The sequence below is a fragment of the Lontra canadensis genome, unplaced genomic scaffold (genome assembly GCF_010015895.1).
Source record: "Lontra canadensis isolate GAN:19392208 unplaced genomic scaffold, GSC_riverotter_1.0 scaffold87, whole genome shotgun sequence".
NCBI lineage: Eukaryota > Metazoa > Chordata > Mammalia > Carnivora > Mustelidae > Lontra > Lontra canadensis.
In genome coordinates, this window is record NW_022631081.1 from 1,108,820 (window position 1) to 1,131,085 (window position 22,266).

General features: G+C 47.5%; 1 protein-coding gene across 4 annotated transcripts in view; it reads left to right on the forward strand.

Annotated features, from left to right (window-relative positions):
* SEZ6L (seizure related 6 homolog like) overlaps positions 1-22,266 on the forward strand; it is a 180,477-nt gene that overhangs the window by 106,295 nt on the left and 51,916 nt on the right. For all 4 annotated transcript variants that reach the window (XM_032883268.1, XM_032883269.1, XM_032883270.1 and 1 more), the window contains exons 2-8: positions 8,511-9,227; positions 10,266-10,399; positions 12,612-12,804; positions 14,798-14,983; positions 18,891-19,056; positions 21,039-21,205; positions 21,610-21,804. In XM_032883268.1, the coding sequence (XP_032739159.1) occupies positions 8,511-9,227; positions 10,266-10,399; positions 12,612-12,804; positions 14,798-14,983; positions 18,891-19,056; positions 21,039-21,205; positions 21,610-21,804 (1,758 nt within the window). The remainder of the gene's footprint in view (positions 1-8,510; positions 9,228-10,265; positions 10,400-12,611; positions 12,805-14,797; positions 14,984-18,890; positions 19,057-21,038; positions 21,206-21,609; positions 21,805-22,266) is intronic.

The window sequence follows — 22,266 nt, forward strand, 5'->3', positions numbered from 1 at the left end:
CAGCTATCTCCTTGATAAACATCATTCTGAACTCTAGTTCTGACATCTTACCAATGTCTTATTATTTAGGTCCCTAGCCATGGGTATTTCCTCTTTTTCTTTTTCTTGGGGTGAGTTTTTCCACCTTGTCATTTTATCCAGATGAGAATAGATCAATGAGAGAACAAAATACAAAAAGGGTATCAATGACCCCAGAAAAATATACACTAACCAAATTGGAAGAGATCCAAAACTGGGGGGAGAAGAAAGGAGAAAGAGAGAGAGAAGAAGAAGAAAAAGAAATATATATATATATATATATATAGTGAATAGAACAGAGCCACACACTTGATTGATTTTGGGTGTATTTTGGTCTGTTAGAAGAAACTGTCTCCCAAAGTTTCAAAGAAATAAAAACCTATATGTATAGAAATAATAAGGTTAAATACAGTGAAGGGATAGAATGTGACTATAACAATGAAAATTAAAACATAATTCTTAAAAAGGTATTGAAAAACAATCTGAGGGTTTTGAAGGGGCGGGGGTGGAAGGTTGGGGGAACCAGGTGGTGGGTATTAGAGAGGGCACGGATTGCATGGAGCACTGGGTGTGGTGCAAAAACAATGAATACTGTTACGCTGAAAAGATATTTTTAAAAAGGTATTGATAAGAGAAAATAGTTTTAAAAAGTTAAAATAGGAAAGGAAAAAAAATTTTTAAATAGAATAAGAAAAAATAAAATAAAATAAATTAACTTTGAAAGACTAAAGAATCATGGGGGAAAAGCCATGAATTCTAGGTGCTGTATTCCCCTAGCTCTGGAGTTCTGCAGTTCTCATTGATCAGTGAACTTGGTCTTGGCTGGATGTTCTTGCTGATTTTGTGGGAAAGGGGCCTCTGGTAGTGATTCTCAAATGTCTTTGCCCGAGGCGGAATCGCACCACCCTTGCCATGGGCCTGGCTAAGAAATCTGCTCAGGTTCGCTCTCTGGAGCTTTTGTTCCCTGAATGCTTTCCATAGAGTTCTGGATGAGGGGAATGAAAATCGCGGCCTCCCAATCTCTGGCCCCATAGGAGCCAAGAACTAGTGGTCCCACTCCTCAGTGCGCCCTTGGAGAAAAGCACTCAATCACTCCCGTCTCCCTGGCCTCTGGCTGCGCTCTGAGCTCACCTGGCCTGTGACTGAGCATTTCTATCTCTGGCACACAGCTCCGTTTAGAGTCTCCAAACCCAGATTCCTGCCATGCACTCCCATGCTGCTCCTCCCAGAGGAGGAAGGTGAGTATCCCCAGATCTTCCACTTGTGGGGTCCCTGCTCAAAGAGCAGCAGCCTGAGAGTGCCTCAGATCATGGTTTAAGGTAACCCTGAGCTGAGAGCCCACTGCTTGGTTCCATCTCTGCAACCGGCTTTCCTGCTCTGATACCTGGGAGTTCTGCTGCCCTCAGGAACCCCCAGTCTTTCTGCAATGCTGTGAGTCCTGAGACCACACTGTCCCTGTGAGGGCTCCACCCCCACTTAGCCTCTGGAGCAAAAACACTCCACAGAACAGACTTCTAAAAGTTCCGATTCATGCTCCACGGCTCCACCGCTTGCCAGGAGCCGGCCCCTTCCCCCCGAGGTCTGTCTTCCCATGTGTTGCCTCAGATTCACTTCTCTGCATGTCCTACCTTCCAGAAAGTGGTCGCTTTTCTGTTCCTAGAATTGCTGCTTTTCTCTTCGATCTCCTGTTGAGTTTGTACCATTGGAATGGTTTGTTAGCTATCTAGATGAACTCCTGGGACCCAAAGAAATTTAGGTCTGCTCTTCCTCTGCCATCTTGCTCCTTCCCCTGGAACACAAGCAATTCTGACTTCACTCCCACACCCCAATGTGCTAACACACCTTTTAAGGTAAAAAAAAAAAAAAAAAAAGAAAAAAAAACCTTATTATTTTTATATCAGTACATTTTATTGGGAGATTAAACAAAACCCTACCGACACTGATTCCCTTTAGAAGGCAGGATTGGTGGACAGGGCAGGGGAGGGGCAGTACTTAACACTTCTGATTCCATACCTTTCAGGAATTCTTAAATTTTTTAAATTATTTTAAAGGAAAAAAATATTTGAGGGTGTGGAAACAGGAACGAGCACAGGAAACAATGTCAGAAAGTATCCAAATTTATCCCATTTTGCTCCATGATCTGAGACAAGTCACATCCTCTCTCCATGTGTTGATTTTTTTTTTAATCTATAAAATGGGAAATGCCAGTCTGACAGAATGGCTTACAGAGAGAATGCAATGACAGCAGGCAATATGCTTTCTGGAGTGTAACTCACCATTTGCTATCCGTATTGTCCACATGGACACACAGGTACAGGGCCGCCACTGAGGCAGAAGATGAAACTCCACTGCCCCCAAGCCCATCTCCCCCACCTCTGCCCTTTCTGCCCCAGAAAGTCCATGCCAAGCCCAGGTGGGAATGGCCCTGTAAGTCTACCCAAGGGTCTTCATTACTGCAGGATAGAGTAAACTGGGTCTTCCCTGGATGCAAGGAATGGGTTGTAGCCAACTGTTCCAACAGTTTATTATCCAAGGTCGACCTCTGGGTGCCAGCGCCTGTTGGCTGGTCCAGCATTGGAACATACTAGGTGCTCACTGAATGCATGAATAAATGAATGAATGTATAAATGAATGATCAAATGTGAGTAGGAGAAGGAAACTCAGCCCTCACTCAATTCAATTTTCTTAATCTATGAAATGGGAATTAGGCTAAGATCTTCTCCAACCTAAAAGTCAATGCAAGTAATACAAGTAAAACAAAGCTGATCAGCTCCTGAATGTGAGGGAAGGTCTTCTCGGTGCTGAGGGCAGTGCCAGTGGTCGTCAATCAGAGGCAATTTTGTCTCTGCTGGTGGGACATTTGGCAATGTCTGAAATCACTCATGATTTTCCCATGGGGTGGTAGCATGGTGGGGGGGGGGGGCATGTTGCTCCTGGCACCAAATGGCTGGAGGCCAGGGATGCTGTTCTATGCATGTCCTATAGCGCACAGCGTCACCCATTGTCCCCCAACAAAGAAAGATGCAGAAGGCACAGGACTAACCAATGTTCTTCGGGGCAATCCAGATGATCCTAGTTTTGTTTCTGACTGCACTTGATGTGTTCTGGTGTGATTTTTCAAGCCTCAAATAGCCTGGTCTCCTTCTTGCTACCAACATGCCATATGACCCTGGTAGCCCATTCCCCTTCTTTGAACCTCAAATCCACTTTCTGGGCAGTTTGTAACCACAAATCTTGAATTTGTGATATCTCATTATTGACTTTGTCCCTGTTGGGCAATTTCTTCTTGAGGAGTGCAAAGGCAGGAGAAACCACCAACTGAATGGAGCGTTATTAATGAGGATTAGACTAGGAAGCAACAGTTTCGTAGTCCCCTTTACCAAAAAAAATATACACCCACTGAAGCGCCGGCCAGGCCCGCCTCCTAAAAGTCCCCCACGTGAACAGTTCGATGAGGGAAAAATTATTGTCATCCTTACTGGAAGACCCAGAGGGGTTCCATGACTCAGTGAATGAGGTACTTCTGTGATAGCAAATGTGTCTGTGTGTTCTCTTGGCCTTTCCATCACTAGGTACTAAAGGCAACAGTTAAACCCAGCTCGTTCTGTAATTTTTTTTTCACTTAAGGCAGTATTAAATATTTATTATACACATTTTGGAAAACACCAAAAAGTAGAAGTAAGAAAACCTATGCCATCCAGAGGAAGCCAGGGCCACACTGTTGGAGCCATTCCTAGAGTAATGTTGTAGGGTTGCCTGGGTGGGGGGGGTTGAGCATTCAGTTCAGGTCATGATCTCAGGGACATGAGATCCTGGGCCCCGAGCTAGGCATGGAGCCTGGTAAAGATCCTCTCTCTAGGGGCACCTGGGTCGCTCAGTCAGTTAAACGCCTGCCTTCTGTTCAGGTCATGATATCAGGGTCCAGGGATTGAGTTCCGCATCAGGCTCCCTGCTTGATGGGGAGTCTGCTTCTCCCTCTTTCCCTGCCCCTCCCTACCCCTTGTGCTCTTTCTCTCTCTCTTTCTCAAATAGGTTTAAAAAAAAAAAAGATTCTCTCTCCCTCTCCCTCTGCCCCCCCTTAAATATATATATGGTAACAACATTACAGATAGTGACTCCATATCGTGACGAGCACTGAGGAAGGTGTAGACTTGTTAGATCAGTATGTGGTACACCTGAAACAAAGAGAACAGTGGATGTTAGTTTAAAAAACTTTTACATTAACTTCAAAAATTAAAAGAAATGAAGTCTGATATAGCTTACAGTAAAACAAAGCCCACCAAAACACTAGCTCTGCATCGCAATTTGTTTTAGGTGGTTGGTCTGGTCGTTTTCATACACGCCATAGAATTTTACGTCTTGCTCTTCTCACTGCACATTATAGCAGAAGCACTCCCCAGCTGTGGCTTCCTGGGCTTCCCACTCCATCCCTGTGTGCCCGAGTGGGGAAGGGCTGTCATCAGTCACTCTGGAGCCCAGCGGCTCCAATTCAAATCCACAGTTTCAGAGTGCATGGTGCATTTTCCACTCTAATGGGATGGTTCCCAGTCTACTCTCCCCATCTCTCCCATCAAAGTGAGAGAGGGAAAATGGGAAAGGTGCTTCCTCCTCATCTTCGATGGGAGAACAAACGCTCAGTTGTCTTCATCATGTGGTCTGGAGAAGGGAGAGTAGCCTCTCTCTGTATTTAATTAAAGCCCCATCTCTTCCGTTGGATATCCGTGTTTGGTTATCGGTGTATGTCTGTCTTCTGGAAGTGCCTAGAGCATTGACTTTCTTGTCCTGAGTATCAACCAGCAGAGAAATGTCACTCATTAATTGATGGGCAACACTGGGGCATTGAATACACATGATAAAGGCAGAATCACCCATATGTGACTAGGATGACTGAACCTTGTAAATGCTCTGAGAAAGAAGAGTTTGTTTAATACGGTGGTCATTGAGCCCCTGGGAAAAGCCAGCCTAGTAGAGCAAGTGATTACGTCTCTGGGTCTCGAAGGCCCTGGAATCCCACTCTGACTCATTCCGGCTGGGATCTGGTTTTGCACGGCACTCCCCGGGCCAACATCCCAGCTGAGAACGAGGCCTCCAGCAGCGAACACTGCAGACCACAGACAGACTCTCTTCTGTCTTGAACATGGCCTTGAGTTTGGACCCAGCCACCAAGATCCCACGGATGAACCCTGAGGAGGAGGCAACATGGGGGCAGGGAGGGAAATTTACCTCATGGATCTGCAACTCCCCTTGACAGTTAGGTCTTCAGTGGGAAAGAGCTGACTCAGTCCAGCCAGATCTACTTCCTATAAGGCTGAATTGCCGCTATGGCTAACACCCGTTGTACCATGGGGAACCCAGAGCTAGGCACAGGGGCTGTGGGGAGGAGGCTGATCATGGACTCCTTTCTCTTGCATTCCCTCCTTCTCTTGTGGGCTGCGATGGATCTAGACAAGCTGGGGTGGCCAGGGGAGGTCACAGGCCTTGAAAGTGTCAATACCTGTGGCCCAGACCTACACCTGGGTTCCTGCCGCCTGCAACTTACAACAACTTGAAGGCAAAACCAACAAGGAGTAGAAAGGCAAGATCACAGATTCCAGAAGGAGCTCTTCTGATCAGTCTGGTGATAAGAGTCACCCAAGGGGCTTTAACAGCCCCCCACTTTCAAGCTCTACCCCTAGAGATTCAGATGTCAGGGGTCTGTCAGGGGAGAGTGACAAATGTGTATTTTAACAAGGAATACAGCTCAGGTTATGAGGGGTGAAGGGTATCATTTGGGAGATTTGAAAAACACTATAGCCGACCCAGCAGGGAAGCGAAACAATGGAGGTCTGAGGGGTGGTTTTGGAGGGGGCCTCTGCTTCCTTCTGAGAAGGAGAGGCTGTCAGTGATAACAGTACCTCATGATACTTAACAGAGCTGCTAGCATGGTCTTTGGCATCAGGAAAATGGAGGTTGGAAACCCAGCTTTGCAGGTTTGTGTGACCTTAGAAGTTAACTTAGTGTCCCACAGCCTCACTTTGCTCATCTGTATAATAGGAATAATTTTTCCCTTGAGAAACAATAAGATTAGGTAATGGGTAAAAAAAAAAAAAGGGGGGGGGGGGGCGTTTAGCAGATGCCTGATACATACCCAGCACTCAGTAAAGCCATCAAAAATAAAACGTCATAAATATCGCTATTATTATGGCCAAGGGCACGCCGATGTGCCTTATGTCCTTTGTCATCACTCCTTCCCCTCCCTCACTTGTAATCAAGGGGACATTTTTGTAAAAGGACTGGCAGAAGCTAATACAGCCACTGGACCCAACAAAACTCACAAGCCAGTGTCAGGATCGAACCACTCACTCTGCCCTCTCTAGCAAGATTAACAAAGGGCTTGAAGAATAATTGTCAATTACCTGATCACGCCCCAGATCAACACAGTCCAAGCTGGAAGACCTGAGTAGAGTGACCTAGTCTGGCTGCGCAGCTGACCCAGACAGAGAAGATGGAGAGAGAGAACATGAAACCCACACGGTTATGCTAGGGAGCAGTGGTCAAGGTTGGAGCACCATCTGGGTCCCCCAACCCCAGGGACATCCAAGCTTTGTGCACTGAACCACAGCCAGTGCTCGGGAGCCACGTGTCCTGACCCCTCACCCTCCTTCCTCTCTTTTGGCCCCTTCCCTTTTTTCTCACTGCGCCGTCTACAGAGATGGTCAACGTCAATCATTTAAAAAAAGAGGCAGTGCTCACAAAAAGCACAGCTCTTGAGCAGACCCATGTCTCATCTAATTCTATGAGGTAGATGGGGTGGCTCTGTTACACACAAGAGGCTTCATGGATTTGCCCAGTCTGATGCAGCTGGGGGACTGTGGAAGGCAGGATTCGAATCCGGATCCAATTCTAAAGCCTTGATGCTTCCCGCCTTGGACTAGGAAACCTGCTTGGCCCCTGAATGCCCTTGATCTGCGCTCGGGTCATGCATGTGCCCTGTCTTCCCCCAGATGGGTTCCTGCCCTGGCGCGACCGGGAGCCCGGAATGCACACCGGCTGGTGATCAATGGGACACAACAGGAGCATTTGTCGATGCCAGTTGCAAACTGTTGCAGTCTATATAGATTAAGCCACTGCCGCCGACTCCATGAAAGTAAATGAGCCTTTCCGACAGCGGCAGAAATAAATTTAAACGACAGTGCTGAAGGGCCCAGAGACTGTGGCTGAGTGAGTGTCTGTCTGCAGAAAATCGACAAGGACAGCTATCAGTCCCAGGGCTTCTATCCCAGGATGTAATTCCTCTCTATCTCAAGATCATCACTGGGGATGCTCTGACCACTCTGGCTTCCCACGGAAAGGGTGCGGATACAATGACAATAGTAAAGACAGTGACAGCAGCTGGCACGTGCTGGGCACTCACTGTGGGTGAGGCACCTACCTATAGGTACAGGTATGCTTTACCCACGTCAACCCATTGCACCCAGGAAACAGGGTGCAATAACCCTGCTTTACAACTGGGGAAACTGAGGCTCAGGAAGGTCAAAGCCACATGCCAGCTTGCAACTGACGGAAGTGGGTCTTAAGTAAATGCAGGCGATCTTGGGCATGAGTCTGCCAAACAGTTGCCAGGGCCAGCCCTTGTTTAAATTTACTAGGTGGTTTTACATTCAAGGCAAAAATAAATCACACTTAGCAGGATATAGACTGCCCACCAAGGCCTGGCCCGGCAACCACCCTGACTCACCGGCTTTCTCTCCAGTCACCCTCCATCTGCTTCCCCTCATATTCCTCTATTGTGCTCTCCTTCTTGCTCCACACTCTTCCTGCAGCCCTCTGTTCTGAACCTATCTCGTGATTCTGAATTTTCAAATCTTTCTGGGTCTCCCACAAGGTCAAGTTTAATTATTTAGAAAAAAGAAAGAGAAAGAAAGAAAAGAAAAGAAAAAGTGCCTCCCCCTCAACCCCAGGACAATATAGCCCTGAGCCAGGGCACACAGCTTGGAAAGGAGTGTGGGCTTGTTACAAGCCCCACTCGTCCCTTGGGTGATGTGCTTGTGTAGTGAACAACCTGCCCAACTGTACATGGTGGTCCTGCCCCACAGACTGAGTTAGAGGACTATTCTCTCTGCCCTGTTAGCACGTTGAGCTTCTCTCTTTCTAAGCATCTATCATACCAAATATGATTATTTCTCCTTTCCTATTACCCCTTTCAGTACATAAACAACTGGCACATGAGACTCTTGTGCCCTTGGTTTCTGTAACCCTAATGCTTAGCTGGGGCCTGGCAGGATCAACAGTAAGTCTGTATGGTCAGCAAAAGGAAGGAAGGAAGGGAGAACGAGACAGAAAGAAAAGGAGAGGGAGGGAAGGTCAGGAGAGAGGGAAGGAGGCAGTTCCCATATCTGTCCTGGCATCTTGCAAGTTTTCTGCCCCACCCTAGGCCCCCAGGTCAGGAGGTGGAGGACCTGACCCCCACCCTCAGCCCCAAGCTAACAGGTGTCTTCCCTCCTCTTCCATAGATGCATCCCAGGAAGCAGACATTGGCCCTTCGGGTGCTTCCCTTCTACCCTCCAGAGCTCTGGGGAGCAGCAGTCTGAACAAAGAGAGCCTTGAAGAGAGAGTGACTATGGCCCCTCTGAATCCAGTGCAGTCGGGGGAAGATCTTCGAGAGCCAGGGCTGGAAGGGGAAGCCCCCTCGGCCGCCCTCTCCACGCGGCTGCCGGAAGAGACCGCCACCAAGCGCACCCTCCCCTCTGGGAAGAAGCTGCTTTCGCTCAAGCAGGTGAACTCGGCCAGGAAACAGCTGCGGCCCAAAGTCACCTCCACGGCAGCGGTTCAGAGGACAGTGTCCTCCCCTGCCTCCTTGGGCCTGGGCCTCCTCGCCTCCTCCGCCACTGAGAAGCCCCGCCCCCCAGGAGACCCTGAGCCCGCTGCCTCCGAGGAGCCCCTCTGGCTGGACCAGAAAGCAGGTGCGGTCCCCACGACGCCCGCACCCCTGCAGATCTCCCCCTTCACCTCGCAGTCCTATGTGGCCCACACGCTCCCCCAGAGGCCAGACCCTGGGGAGTCTGAGGTACCTGATGATGCCCCCGAGGCTCCCCCTGAAGATGCCAGTCCCATAACCTTGATGGACAAAGGTGAGAACGAACTGACCGGGTCAGCCTCAGAGGAGAGCCAGGAGACCACGACATCCACCATCATCACCACCACGGTCATCACAACTGAGCAGGCCCCTGGTAAGCAGCCCCCAGACCCTCAAGCCCTCCTGCTGCAACCACGAGGCACCCACTCTGTGCAGGCCATGGCGGGAGGGGAGCCAGAGGGAGACCCATGTCCCACCATCACTTACCGCCTGTTGAGCACTGACTTGAGCTTGACCTCGTGGCTCAGAATTACTATCCCCATTTTAAAGATGAGACAACTGAGACTCAGAGACATCAAGCAGTTTGCCCAAGGCCACACAGCTAAAGTGTGGGATTCAAACCTTTTTCAGCTTGGAATAGAATCCTTTAACCTGCTGAAGACCCTTGACTTTTCAGTCTTTTTTTTTTTTTAAGATTTATTTATTTATTGAGAGAGCACACGTGAGGGGAGGGGCAGAGAGAGAGACAGAATCTTAAGCTGATTCCTCACTGACAGTGGAGACTGATGTGGGTCTTGATCTCAGGACTCCAAGACCACCACTGAAGCCAAAACCAAGAGTCTGACACCCAACCAACCACTGTGCTAGCAGGTGCCCCTCAGAGTGCTTTTACTTTGACTGTTGCATTTATTTCTCCAGACTTGATAAAATGCACGTCTGTGTCCCAGTCTTCTATCTTCTGTTTTCAAACAGAGAAGACAGACACCAACAGTCAACCATAGGTAGATTTGGGACAAGTGCATTATGGCCTCTCTTTAAAAAGTATAAGTTCTGGGTTTGAATCCTGCTCTCTGTATGAGGTTGGCCAAGACACTACCCCTCTCTGAGCTTTGGTTTACATATCTCTAGAATGGGGATGAAATGTCAGGTCCTACAAGGGTGAATGGGGTCGGCCCTGTACAGTGGTTAGGATTGTGCCTAGTGGAATGAAGTAAGCAGTCAGCCTGTGTCAGCTACCACAGTTTTGATTATCATGTTGATTCTGGGGACTGAAGGAGAATTAGCAGCAGTGGGAGGGAGGGGGGAAGAAAAATGCTGGTGCCCCAGAAGCCCAGAGCCACCCTGCAGCCCATCTGAGACATGACATCTATCTGAGCTGCCCTCCGTGTCCTAATGAAAGTCCTTCCTCCAGCTCCCTGCAGTGTGAGCTTCTCCGATCCCGAAGGGTACATTGACTCCAGTGACTATCCACCATTGCCCCTCAGCGGCTTCCTGGAGTGTACGTACAACGTGACAGTCTACACTGGCTACGGTGTGGAGCTCCAGGTAATTGTAGAAAATCGCCTGGACTGTGCCTGCCTCTTCCAGCAGGAAGTCTCTGGAGGGTTGTCTGACTCAGGCTTACTGTTATTTTGGTTCCTTCTTTGCCTTAAGCGGGGCAATTTGAGCTGGGCTTTGTTGAATGAATAGGAGTTCCCCATTCAATGCATAGCTGAAATAGGCATACATGAAGGAGGGGGAACTGTTAATAAATTGTGAGGTATTACACTAAGAAGGAAAGTCCTCTTATACCCTGTATCAAACACATTATATCCTGTATCAAAACTTTTGCCTGTAAGCTAAGAATGGAAAAGCAGAGTGGCATAGGGCTCAAACATCTGGATTTAAGTCCCAGCTCTACCAGTGAAAGCTGGGCAAAGGATGTTACCTCTCTGAGCCTTGGTCTCTCCACCAGTAAAATAGAGATGATAATACTACTATTTTACAGATACTCAGGATGGTACGAATATGACAATGCACAGACCATTCATCCAGAGAGCCTAGCTCAGTGTATGTTACCAATTATCCTCATCCTAGTTCCTGGCCTTCCCCAATTGACCCCCCAATTTTTAAAAAATGGAACAAGGAGGGGTGTCTGGGAGTGGGGAGCTGTCCAGTTCACTACCCCACAGGAAAGGACAGGAAAAGCAAGCTGGTACCAAGTCATGGTGGCAGACCCTCCCAGGCTAAGTTTGGAGGTCTGGATGTATACCTTTTTCTAATGAACAATAAGGAACCATCAAAAGTTTTTTAGCTGGGTTGGTTGTGACCTAACCAGAACTTTATTTTAGGGAAGTTTTTCAGACTTTCATGGAAAGCATAAAAATTAAGCCCCTCAGCACCAGGAGCTGTGGTCTTTGCAGTCCCCAGAGCTTAGCACAGTGTGTGGCACATAGTAGGTACTTCCTAAATGTTCACGGAATTAAAATGAGCTGGAGGAAAGTTGCAGTCCATCTGAATGTGGCACTCCATGGTCCTTTTGCTTCCACTTGGTGTCGAACACTGCATGGAGCTCTTTACCAGGCACTTAATTCCTTCACTGAGTACCTACTGGGTACCAATCATGGCTATTTACACTGGGGGATATGGGAGTGTGTAAACTAATGCAGTACCTCCCCTAAAGGAGTTCACTGTCCTGTGACTGAGACAGACATACTTAGAAGACATTAGAATGCCATTTGAAAAGGTGTTCAGTGGGTGCTTCTAGGGGATGTTGTAACATCCCAGCAGAGGCATGCGAAAGCCCTTTGGTAGTCAGGGAAGGTCTCACAGAGAAGGGCAATTTTAGTAGGGCTTTGGCGAATGAATAGAAGTTTATCAAAAAGAAAAAAAGAGTAAGATGTACGATCTGCAAGAGGAAGGGTTCGTCGGTGAGGCCAGCCCTGCTTTGGTGAGAGGCAAAGGGGCCAGGATCCCAGGCCCCGCTAGGAGAGGCATAAAAATCCAAATTGGGCACTGGGATCTAACTAAATGTCCCCCCCAGCCACACTCCATTTGTTTAGTGTCTTTGTATACAACTAAAATATCTCTCCTCTTTCTCCTCCAAACCTGGAAAGTGGACTTGGAAATCAAGTATGCAGTTGTTTGCGTAAGTTATGGGGTTAGAGCTGCTGTTTTACAGCACATGAGAGTGGCCCTGAGAATGCCCTAGAAATGAGCCCCCCACTCCCTCTTACCATTTCATGCAGAAAGGGGAAGAATGAATTCAATCTACGTAAATATTTATTGAGCAGCTGTTATGTGCCAAGCACTCTTCTGGGCACTGGGGACAAGGAACAAATTGGGGGGGGGGGCGGCAAAACACCTTCATTCATGGAACTTGCATTCCGGTGGAATGCCTTATTCTGTCCTCCTGGAGTTTGGGCTTCAGGAACCAGCGGATCAAGCCCTTGCCCTCCCCACTCCATCCCCAGGAGAACTTACCTCGGCGGCCAGCCTGGAGGAGGCTCTCTCACAGGATCATCCATGGATGCTTACAGATTTTTGCAGTACCTTTGCCCTACACCTTAGCTTCAGTCTGGTCCCTCTCGAGGGGAACCTAGATATTTCCAGGGCTCCAGATGCTTCCAAGGGGGCCTGTCTGTCCTCTTGACGTGGGGCTGGCTGAGGGCTGCTGTGTTGGCATTTTCTGGGGTCCTCTGGCAGCTGCCCAGCCTGCAAGGGCCCTGTCTCAAACACGGCTCAGAGTTCCTCCCCATCTGGCCCTGTGTGTCTGCAGGTGAAGAACGTGAACCTGTCTGACGGCGAGCTGCTCTCCATCCGCGGGGTGGACGGTCCTACCTTGACGGTCCTGGCCAACCAGACTCTCCTGGTGGAGGGACAGGTTATCCGAAGTCCCACCAACACCATCTCTGTCTACTTCCGGACCTTCCAGGATGATGTCCTTGGAACCTTCCAGCTGCACTATCAGGGTAACCTCGCATCTAGGCTGATGGGGGGGGGGGGGGGGGGGGTAGATGTTTGCCTCAGTTTCCCTCTGGAGCCAAGGATTCTTCAACTTTTTGCGCCAGGGGTCCCCCCATCAGTTTGTTAAAACCTCTGGACCCCTTCTCAGAACCACGTTTTTGAAAGCATAAAATAAAACCTTACACGATTAAGAAGGAAACCAGTCAGGTTGAATTACAGTTGTCAAAATATTATTTTAATCTGCAGTGTCATAATACATGTGCTTCTAATCTCCCCCGGCAGCTCTGGTAATTACTGTAATTTCAAAGTACTGAGGAACATAAGAAATATGTCAAGATATCCACCATGATATGAAAATATCTGTATTTCTTTTGGTGACGAAGTCACACGTTCTACAAATAGGTCATAGTCTGTTGCTTATCTACGTGATTGAAGGAAATACCACCATTCAGTTAAAGGTAAATAGGAAACCAGCAAGCCACTTTTTCCCATTCAGATCCACAGCTCCTAAATTTCCTAAATGAATCCTCAGGGAAGTCCATGGATTTCTGGTAAAAAGCCTCAACTCCCAGGGGCCAACCCACAGGGGTCCGGCTCTCTCTTTTCTTCTGCGATGTTTTTTTCTTTCCTTTTTGTCTGACTCTGAGGCTCCCCTCTTGCTTTCTGTTCATCTTGCTCTTCTCTCCCCCTTCCTTCCTTCCTCCTTCTTGGTCCCCTCCCTCTTTTCTTGCCTCTTCATCCTTTCCTTCTCTCCCTCTCTTCTTTCCCTCCCTCCACTCTCCCTTCCCTCTGGCCGGCGCCCTCTCTCTCGCTCTCATCCCCTTTCTCTACCTCTGGAGACCTTCCCGTGACCTCAGGTTACCTCCCTGAACCACAAGCTCCTCTATGTCCTTGCCAGATACCTGCGCAGAGAGTGGAGTCTGCCCTCACACATCTGGATATTTGGGCACCCTCCATCTTGGCATCAAACTGAATGAACATCAGGAAAAACAGTTCTGTTGAAACTTTGCCCTCGGATGTTTCTGAAACAGGGGAATGAGTGTCTGTGGGAGTACCCGCCTCATCACCACTTTCCAAGACCAAGACTCCCCCTGTTGTCTTGTTCATTACTGAATGGGGGCAAAGAAATAGCCTGTAGAGCCCTTGGGTTGGATGTAATCCTCCCAGTGAGTTCTGGGATCATTGATACCTCATGCAGCGGGAGTGGTCAGACCATACAGCCAAAAGGAGCAGTTAGGAAGGTTTTCACATCCTCTTAGGAGAATCAAGGAGCTCAGCACGGTCCCCTAGAGCCTTCTACTGCCCCCAGCTAGATGTTGGACTAAGGAGGCTCTTTCTCGGTGTTTTCTGTTTAATCTTTACTGCCACTGGTGAGGCAGGGACAATTGTTGACTCCGCTGGAAAGATGAAGAGAACCAAGTTCAGGGCACTCTGTCCCTTCTCAAGGTCACACAGTTTCTAAGGGATGGAGGAAGAATGTAAACTCACATTGGTCTCCTGCACAGGCCAGGCCTGTGTGGGCCAGGATGGTTATTTTCAAGCTGTCCTATCCTTTGGCATTTCCTGAAGAGCTGCTTTTTCGAGTTCTGGTCCAAGCTTGTGAGCATTTTTAACAAACACCGAAATTGTTTGTGCTGGTAGGACAAAACCCACCTGAGTCCTATGGTCCCTCCTTTCCCCAAGGAGAAGGCAGCTCTGCATCCACATGAAGAGAGGCTTACAGGAGGTGTGGGAACTTATTCTTCACCCCAAACCTGTGATCTCTGGTTAGACAAGGTGGGGACCTTGGATCCCAGAAAAAGTGTCAATCTGACGGTCTCCTCACCCTATGATCAATGAGAGTTCCAAAAATACACACATACTGCCCCCACCCAGTGCTCTGGAGCCCCTAGGGGCCTTATCTTTTCTCCTCAGCACAAATTGGCTCCTGGAATGTGGGTCACATTCTTCCTGTCCCGGCTCCTAAGGGATGACCATCTGCCTTTGCATTTTTCCCAGCCTTCATGCTGAGCTGCAATTTTCCTCGCCGGCCCGACTTCGGGGATGTCACGGTGATGGACCTGCACCCAGGTGGGGCGGCCCACTTCCACTGCCACCTGGGCTATGAGCTCCAGGGTGCCAAGACGCTGACTTGCATGAATGCCTCCAAGCCCCACTGGAGCAGCCAGGAGCCCATCTGTTCAGGTACGCTCCCCCCTCACCAGACCAGACATAGATAGTTCCCTCAGAGGCGAGACACCAACCCCAGGGCATTAGACTGACCTTAGAGATAGGCGCCCAGCCCAGGGGAAGAGACTTCCCCCAAGATGGACAACTATGGCCATTGAAATCTCTAGTCTGTGGAAAAGCACACATCACCTAGAATTTACCATTAGCCACATTTAGCAGATCTGAAACTTCATGCAACCATCACCACTCTGTAGTTCTAGAACATCTCCATTGCTCCCAAAAGGAAACCTTGTACCCATTGGCACCCGCTCCCAATTTCCCCTCCCCCATAACCCTTAACAACCAACAACACACTTTCTGTGTCGATGGATGTTCCTCTTCTGGACATTTCATATAAAGGGGATCCTACAACACATGGTCTTTTCCAACTGGCTTCTTTTGCACCGGATCGTGTGTTTGAGGTTGACCCATGTCGTCATGTGGGTCAGTACCTTATTCCTTTTCATGGCCGAACCATATGTCTGTGTGTGCCTCTACCCTGTTTTATTGGTGTATTCATTGGTGGATGCTGGAGTTTTTCCCACTTCGGCAATGATGAATAACGCTGCTGTGAACATCTGTGTATCAGTTTTTGTGTGGACGTATGTTTTCTTTTCTCCTGGGTCCTATGGTAATTCTCTGGTTAACTTTTTAAGGAGTTGTCAAGCTATTTTCTGCAGAGGCTGCACCGTTTGTCTTCCACACCTGACTGTGTGTGTGAGAGTTCCTCTTTCTCCACATCCTCGCCTGCACTTCTTATGTTACACGTTTTCTTTTTATGATTCTAGCCATCCTGGTGGGCAGGAAGCTTTCTCATTGTGGCTTTGATTTGCATTTCCCTGATGGCTAACAATGCTGAGTGGCTTCCCTGTGCCTCTCGGCCATTTGTAGATCTTCTTAGAGAGATGTCTGTTCAAGACCTTTGCCTGTGTGTTTTTTTTAATTTTGTTATTTGTCTTTTTGTTGTTGTCCTTTACGTATTCTGGATATTAGATCTGTGTCAGGGATATGATTGGCAAATATTTTGTCCCTCCCTGTGGGTTGCTTTTTGACTTCTTTTTTTTTTTTAATTTACTTATTTATTTGAGAGAAAGAGAGAGCAGGGGGAGGGGCAGAAGGAGAGGGAGAAAGAGAATCCACAAGCAGACTCCCCACTGAATCTGGAGCCCGACCCCACTCAGGGCTTGATCCCAGGACCCTGAGATCATGCCCTGAGCTGAAACCAAGAGTCAGGTGCTTAACCGACTGCACCACCCAGGTGCCCCATGTTTTTTCACTTCTTGCTATTGTGCTCTAATGCAGAAAAGCTTTTCATGCTGACAAAGTGTAACTTACCTATTTTCTTCTGTGGCTGTACTTTGGGTATGCCTGCTGCCACACTTTGAACCCAGTCCGTAGATACTGAGACACTGCCAGGGCTGCTGTAAATGTTCATGTAGCAATGTTGCATGATGACAACCATTACCTCCACATTACAGATGAGGAACTAGAGGCTCAGGGAGGTGAAGTCACTTGCCCAAAGTCAACAGACAGTAATTAAAATGAGTTCAGAGCCCTTCTCTTCTGAGCTGTTTTTCTCAAAGCATGGATGGTCTACAGACCAGCAAGATGACTACAGACAGATAGTTCTGGGCCCCCTACAGGACCAGCTGAATCAAAATCTCCATTTTAGCACGCCCTTGTGTGATTTGCATGCACATTATAGATCAAGGGGCTCAGGGTTACCCTGTACTGTTAGGCATAGCCTTGATTATCCTCAGCTATCAAGAGAGAAAAACCATATTAGATTCTCAAAAGTTCTGGTGGTAGTCAGGAAAGCACAGGTCGCCTGTAATAACTGAGCACCTACTATGTGCCAGGGCCTGAGCCATGAAAAAGGAGAATACTGGGAATAATAATAAATTATTCCTTCCTTCCAGGCATTCAGAGTCAGGGGAATCTGAAAGCAAATGAGGCCTGATGACACATTCTGAGATTTGATTGTTGCAGTATTGTTTCCCCAAGGCCCTTCGGAATTTTTCTTCTTTGCTTTTTAACAAAAGGGAAATATCCAAACCATAGGGCAGTTGGGCTCTGTGCCTCTCCCACGTTAATTTTTATCTATGTGTGAAATCAGAGAGGAATTAAGCCTCAATTTGTGCTAAGAAAGATGGATAGGGAGCCACGGCTGGCAAATTGAAGCCAAACAGAGCCATCAGTTGGCTTAATAAGGCAAGGAAGGGGAGCAGAGAGGCAACAGATGAGCGGCAGCTTGGGGAGGACAGATGGCCGGTGCCCCCCACCAGGGTCTGTGTCCTCTGTCTCCTCAGCTCCTGAGCCATAGGACAACAATACTGGCTATGTTTTGAGCACCTACTCTGTGCCCGGGATGGTGCCAGGTCCCCTGTGTGCATCATTTCATTGACTTCTCACCATAGCCCTATAAGCAGGGTAGAATCAGTATCACCCTTTGATAGTGAACTTGAGGTACAGAGTTTCCGTGACTTGTTCTAGATCCACACAGAAGGTTGAGTGGCACAGGCGGGATTTAAACCTCCACTTTAGGACAGGAAGGCAGTCGGGAAAGAGAGACAGACAGACATACGCAGAGACCCAGACAGACGTGTGCACGTGCCTACACACACACCAAAAAGCCACACACCTCTGTCCATGGTGCTGAAAGATGTATAGGTGGTGGGGGTCTAGGTAGGGGCGTGGGGAAGGGGCTTCTAGGCAATGTCTTTGGTGTAAATCAGCACACTCCAGAGCAGAGCAGAGAGCTATCTACCTTTTTGGCCACTGCAAGTCCTTATTGGTCATGCAGTCATCCAACAAACATTTAATGAGACCCAAGTGTCTCCTAAAAATAAGAAACAGATCTATCTCCCTCCAGTTCACAAATTATTTTTTAATATTTCTTTATTAGATTTTTTATGATAAAAGTAACATATATTCTGGTAAAAATATCAAGAAATTCAACAAAATTGTAAAGATAGGAGCAAATTACTTTCATATTTATGGTCTCAATAGATTTTTGCAAATAGCTCATTGAAATAGGTAAGGTAGACAGACCATTTTGTAACTTGTTTTTTTCTCCCACTAAAAATATATGAAGCATTATTCTATATTCCCAAGTATTCTTTAAGAACATGATTTTTAATAGCATGTGAATGGAGTGCATTTATTTTACCAAAGACCTGTGAGTGGATATGTGTGTGGCTTCTCGTTTTTCGCTTAGAAGCACATCAGCAGTGAACACACTCATTCATAAATCCTGGTGAAAATATCCAATTCTTCCTTTTAACATAAATTCCCAGAACTTTAATGACTAGGTCAGAGTTTGGGAACATACTTTCTAGATTTTTCTCCAAATTGCTCTCCTGAAAGGTCATAGCAATTTGCATTCTAACCAGTTATGAGTGAGACTGCCCATTTCCCACCACCTTTCCCATTGGCAAATTATGGCTGCTTTTTACCTTGATCAATCAGGTGGATGAAAATAGAAAGCCATCTACATTTGTCTTTCTTTTGTTATGAGTGAGGCTGCATTTTTAGTGCTTACTAAATACTAAAAGTATATGTCTTCTTTTGTGGACTGCCTATTTACGTCCTTGATTACCATCTTATGGTGAAGAATCCAGGCACAGCCAGCACCATGGAAGAATCCTTAAATCACAGTTGTTCCTTAACATGGGACACACAAGGGGGTGGATCCAGGCGTGGGATGAGGTCTCCTACCAAACAGGAAGAATCTTGTCCAAGACGAGAAGCCTTTTACCGTGTCTCCCTCTTCCCATCATGTTGCCTCCCACTAAGGGGTAGGGGTGAGGAAATATCTCTCTCTCTCTCTCTCTCTCTCTCTGCTCTCCTTTCATGGTCATCCCCTCCTATTTTCTGCCCCCAGCCCCTTGTGGAGGGGCTGTACACAATGCCACCATTGGCCGGGTCCTCTCCCCAAGTTACCCAGGAAACACAAACGGGAGCCAGTTCTGCGTGTGGACAATCGAAGCTCCGGAGGGCCAGAAACTACACCTGCACTTCGAGAGGCTGTCATTGCATGAGAAGGACAGGTAAGCCTCTGAGGGCTTACCCAGCAGCCTCCCTCTTCCCAGAGTGTTGGAATGTGGTGAGGGATCTAGAGTCTTGAAATGGCTCATGGAGGTTGAGAAAGGAAAGGCTGGGGAGGTTGGCAAGGATATTAGACACCATCTTCGACCTCCTCCTTTTACAGGTAAGGAAACTTGGACATACAGAGGGAAAGCAACTTGCCCCAGGGCATACATCAGGATAGGGGAAGAGGCCTGTTTCTCCTGCACATCCTTTTTTGCAGTTATCAAGGAGGGAGTACTCGCTGAGCACCTGCTCCGCACCCAGTCACATACTAAGCTCCATGGAGAACTGGAGAGAAGTAGCGAGACATGGTTTCCAGTTTGATAGGAAATTGATGTGGAAACACTAGACTTGTACACAGGAAGGAACTAGGGAGAAGTTACAAGGCAATACTTAACCAAAAGCGTGTCTGTAAACTCTAAATTATATGTATAGAATCCAGAATCTTAAAGCTTTCTTATTCTATGACTTTATCTAGAATATTCTTGAATGTTCTAGAAAAGTAAGACCTTAGCCATTTAGACTTGTTGCCTTTGGTTGTGTTCCCTTGGAAATGGACATGGGGACAAGGATGTTAGGGAAAGTCACTCATTTGGCAGCTAAACCTGGGAAGCAGTAGTGGAGGCATGGGACAGTGGGCAGGGAAGGGAAAGGAATCAACACAGTGTGTGTGTTAATGAGCAGGTGACTATGGGGGCAGCTGGGGCTCTATCTACTAGGGGCTTCTGGGAAACTGTATTAAACATGCCTGAGCATGATCCTTTTGGAGGCGCGAGGGAGCTGGTGTGAACCCCTTGCCCAGCCATCATTGGATGAGAGATGCTCCTGGATACACTATCGCCCCAGCACTGCCCACCACCCTTGGAGCTGGTTGAGCTGACTGGCAAGCCAGGCCCCTGTCATCCCAACCACAGTGGACACATGGCAAAAATGGACAAACTGGTGCTTCAACATTTATGCATTTTAGTAACATTAGAAATTCATCTGGGCAGCATAAGATAAACCCTTTTTATTAGTCCCAGTAAACACACACACACACACACCTCACAGGATTAAAAATGCCTGTTTATGACTCCATAAAAGGAGTTTGTCTAATTTGTATACTATTTTTTAAAAATACCAAGACTAGCAAGGAGTCAAGTATCAAATGGTTTTAATAACAGTAAAAATAAATACCAATGTTTTGTGTAGCATATTTTCTTTTTCAGGGCACTTGATCCTGTCGTATTCTCAACCTGTAAGATAGGTAGGTGAGATGTTATAATCCTTCCTTTCATGGCTATGGAAACTGAGGCCCATGATGTGCTGAGACCTATGTATACCCAATTGGTGGAGAATTGAGAAGTAAAAATCAGGACTCCTGATTCCACACAAAGGGCTTTTAGGATATTAGAATAAAAAACAGAGCCTATTAGGAGTCAAATGCTTAATAAACTTGACTCATATACCTACCCCTTCCTGGGCACATTATGCACATGGCCTCTAATTCCTACACGCTGATGTAGATGGGTGTGATTGCATCCATTTTACAGATGAAGAAACAGAGGCTCAGTGATGTCAAGTGTCCTTGTCCAAAGTGACACAGCTCAGAAGGTTATAGCTTTGGGATTCTGGTTGTCTGACTACCATTCTTTCAGCCTATTGATCTCTTTTCCTCAATTAGTAATAGTAATTAGTATACATTAATTAGTCTGGTTCATTATATCACACACATCATTTTTCCTGTGACTTCAGAATCCATCCATGAGTCTAGGACAAGCATTCTACAAAAGAGGAAACAGGTCGCATAAGGTGGAGCAGCTTGTCCAGACAAGTCAGGGGGTAAAGTCGGGATCTGTGTCTGGAAATGAGGCTCCAGAGGTGGCGTTCATTGCACATACCTCCTGTTGCCATGGTATGTAGTTATCCTCCTGTCCTCTTCCCACCCTGCTCCTCCCACCAGGATGATGGTCTACAGTGGCCTGATCAACAAGTCTTCTCTTCTCTATGACTCCCTCCAAACTGAGAACGTCCCCTTTGAGGGTCTGCTGAGTGAGGGCAACAGCATCCGCATTGAGTTCACATCTGACCAGGCGCGAGCAGCCTCAGCCTTCAACATCCGGTTCGAGGGTGAGGGCCCCTGGGGTCCTCCACCATACTGGGTGATGGCATGGGCGAGGAAGAAGCATGACAGAGCTGGGCTGGGTCCTGGGGGCTAGAAATCTGACCTGCTAAGGGCAAGGGAGACCCAGTGGTCAGACTGACTCTTTGACTTCCAAAGTTAGACTCTGCAGTATTGGGAGGGCAGGGGTTTATATTCCCATTTTAGAGATGAAAATATTGAGGTCCCAAAAAGCAAAGTGGATGGTCCAGGAGCCCTAAGCAGGTCAGCTGGAATTGAAACATGGGAGCTGGTGTCCATTTTCCTTGGAGTTTCCCTAAACACAGGAGGGGTCCCATCTTCTGAGATCCAGCACTGTGAGGAACGCCTGCCTTATCTGCACTGCTCCCCCTCTTTTGTGTCCCCACCCTAGCCTTTGAGAAAGGCCACTGTTATGAGCCTTACATTCAAAATGGGAATTTCACCACATCCGACCCGACCTACAACATCGGGACAATAGTGGAGTTCACGTGCGACCCTGGCCACTCTCTGGAGCAAGGTCCGGCCATTATTGAGTGCATCAATGTGCGGGACCCATACTGGAATGACACAGAGCCCTTGTGCAGAGGTGAGTGGCCCCACTGCCTTCTTTCCGAGGTGACACAGGGACCTCCACTCCCTCAGATGAAAAGACCAAAGGTGCAGTCTAGAAGTATATAATAAATTTACATACCAATTTTAGCATTAGAACCCTTTCCAGGGCTCACTATCTTTGGGGTGAGATTTGCTGCTTGTCCTTGAGAAAAATTACAAAATTGATAAATTTTTAAAGGTGCCCTTTTTTCCAAGCACAGACCCCATAGTGCATAACTTAGTGAAAAGATCTCTGCATAGATTTCAGCTCCTCTATACCCCCTTGCTATGTACTTTTGTGCAGTGCACAACTCACCCAACCACACATGGCAGCCCTGAGTTTAATTAATAATGATAATGATATTAATAACAGGTGCCAAAGGCTGCATTTGCATTATCTGATTTAATCCTCACTATGACCCTGTGAGGCACATAGTATGGACCCCATGTACAGGTG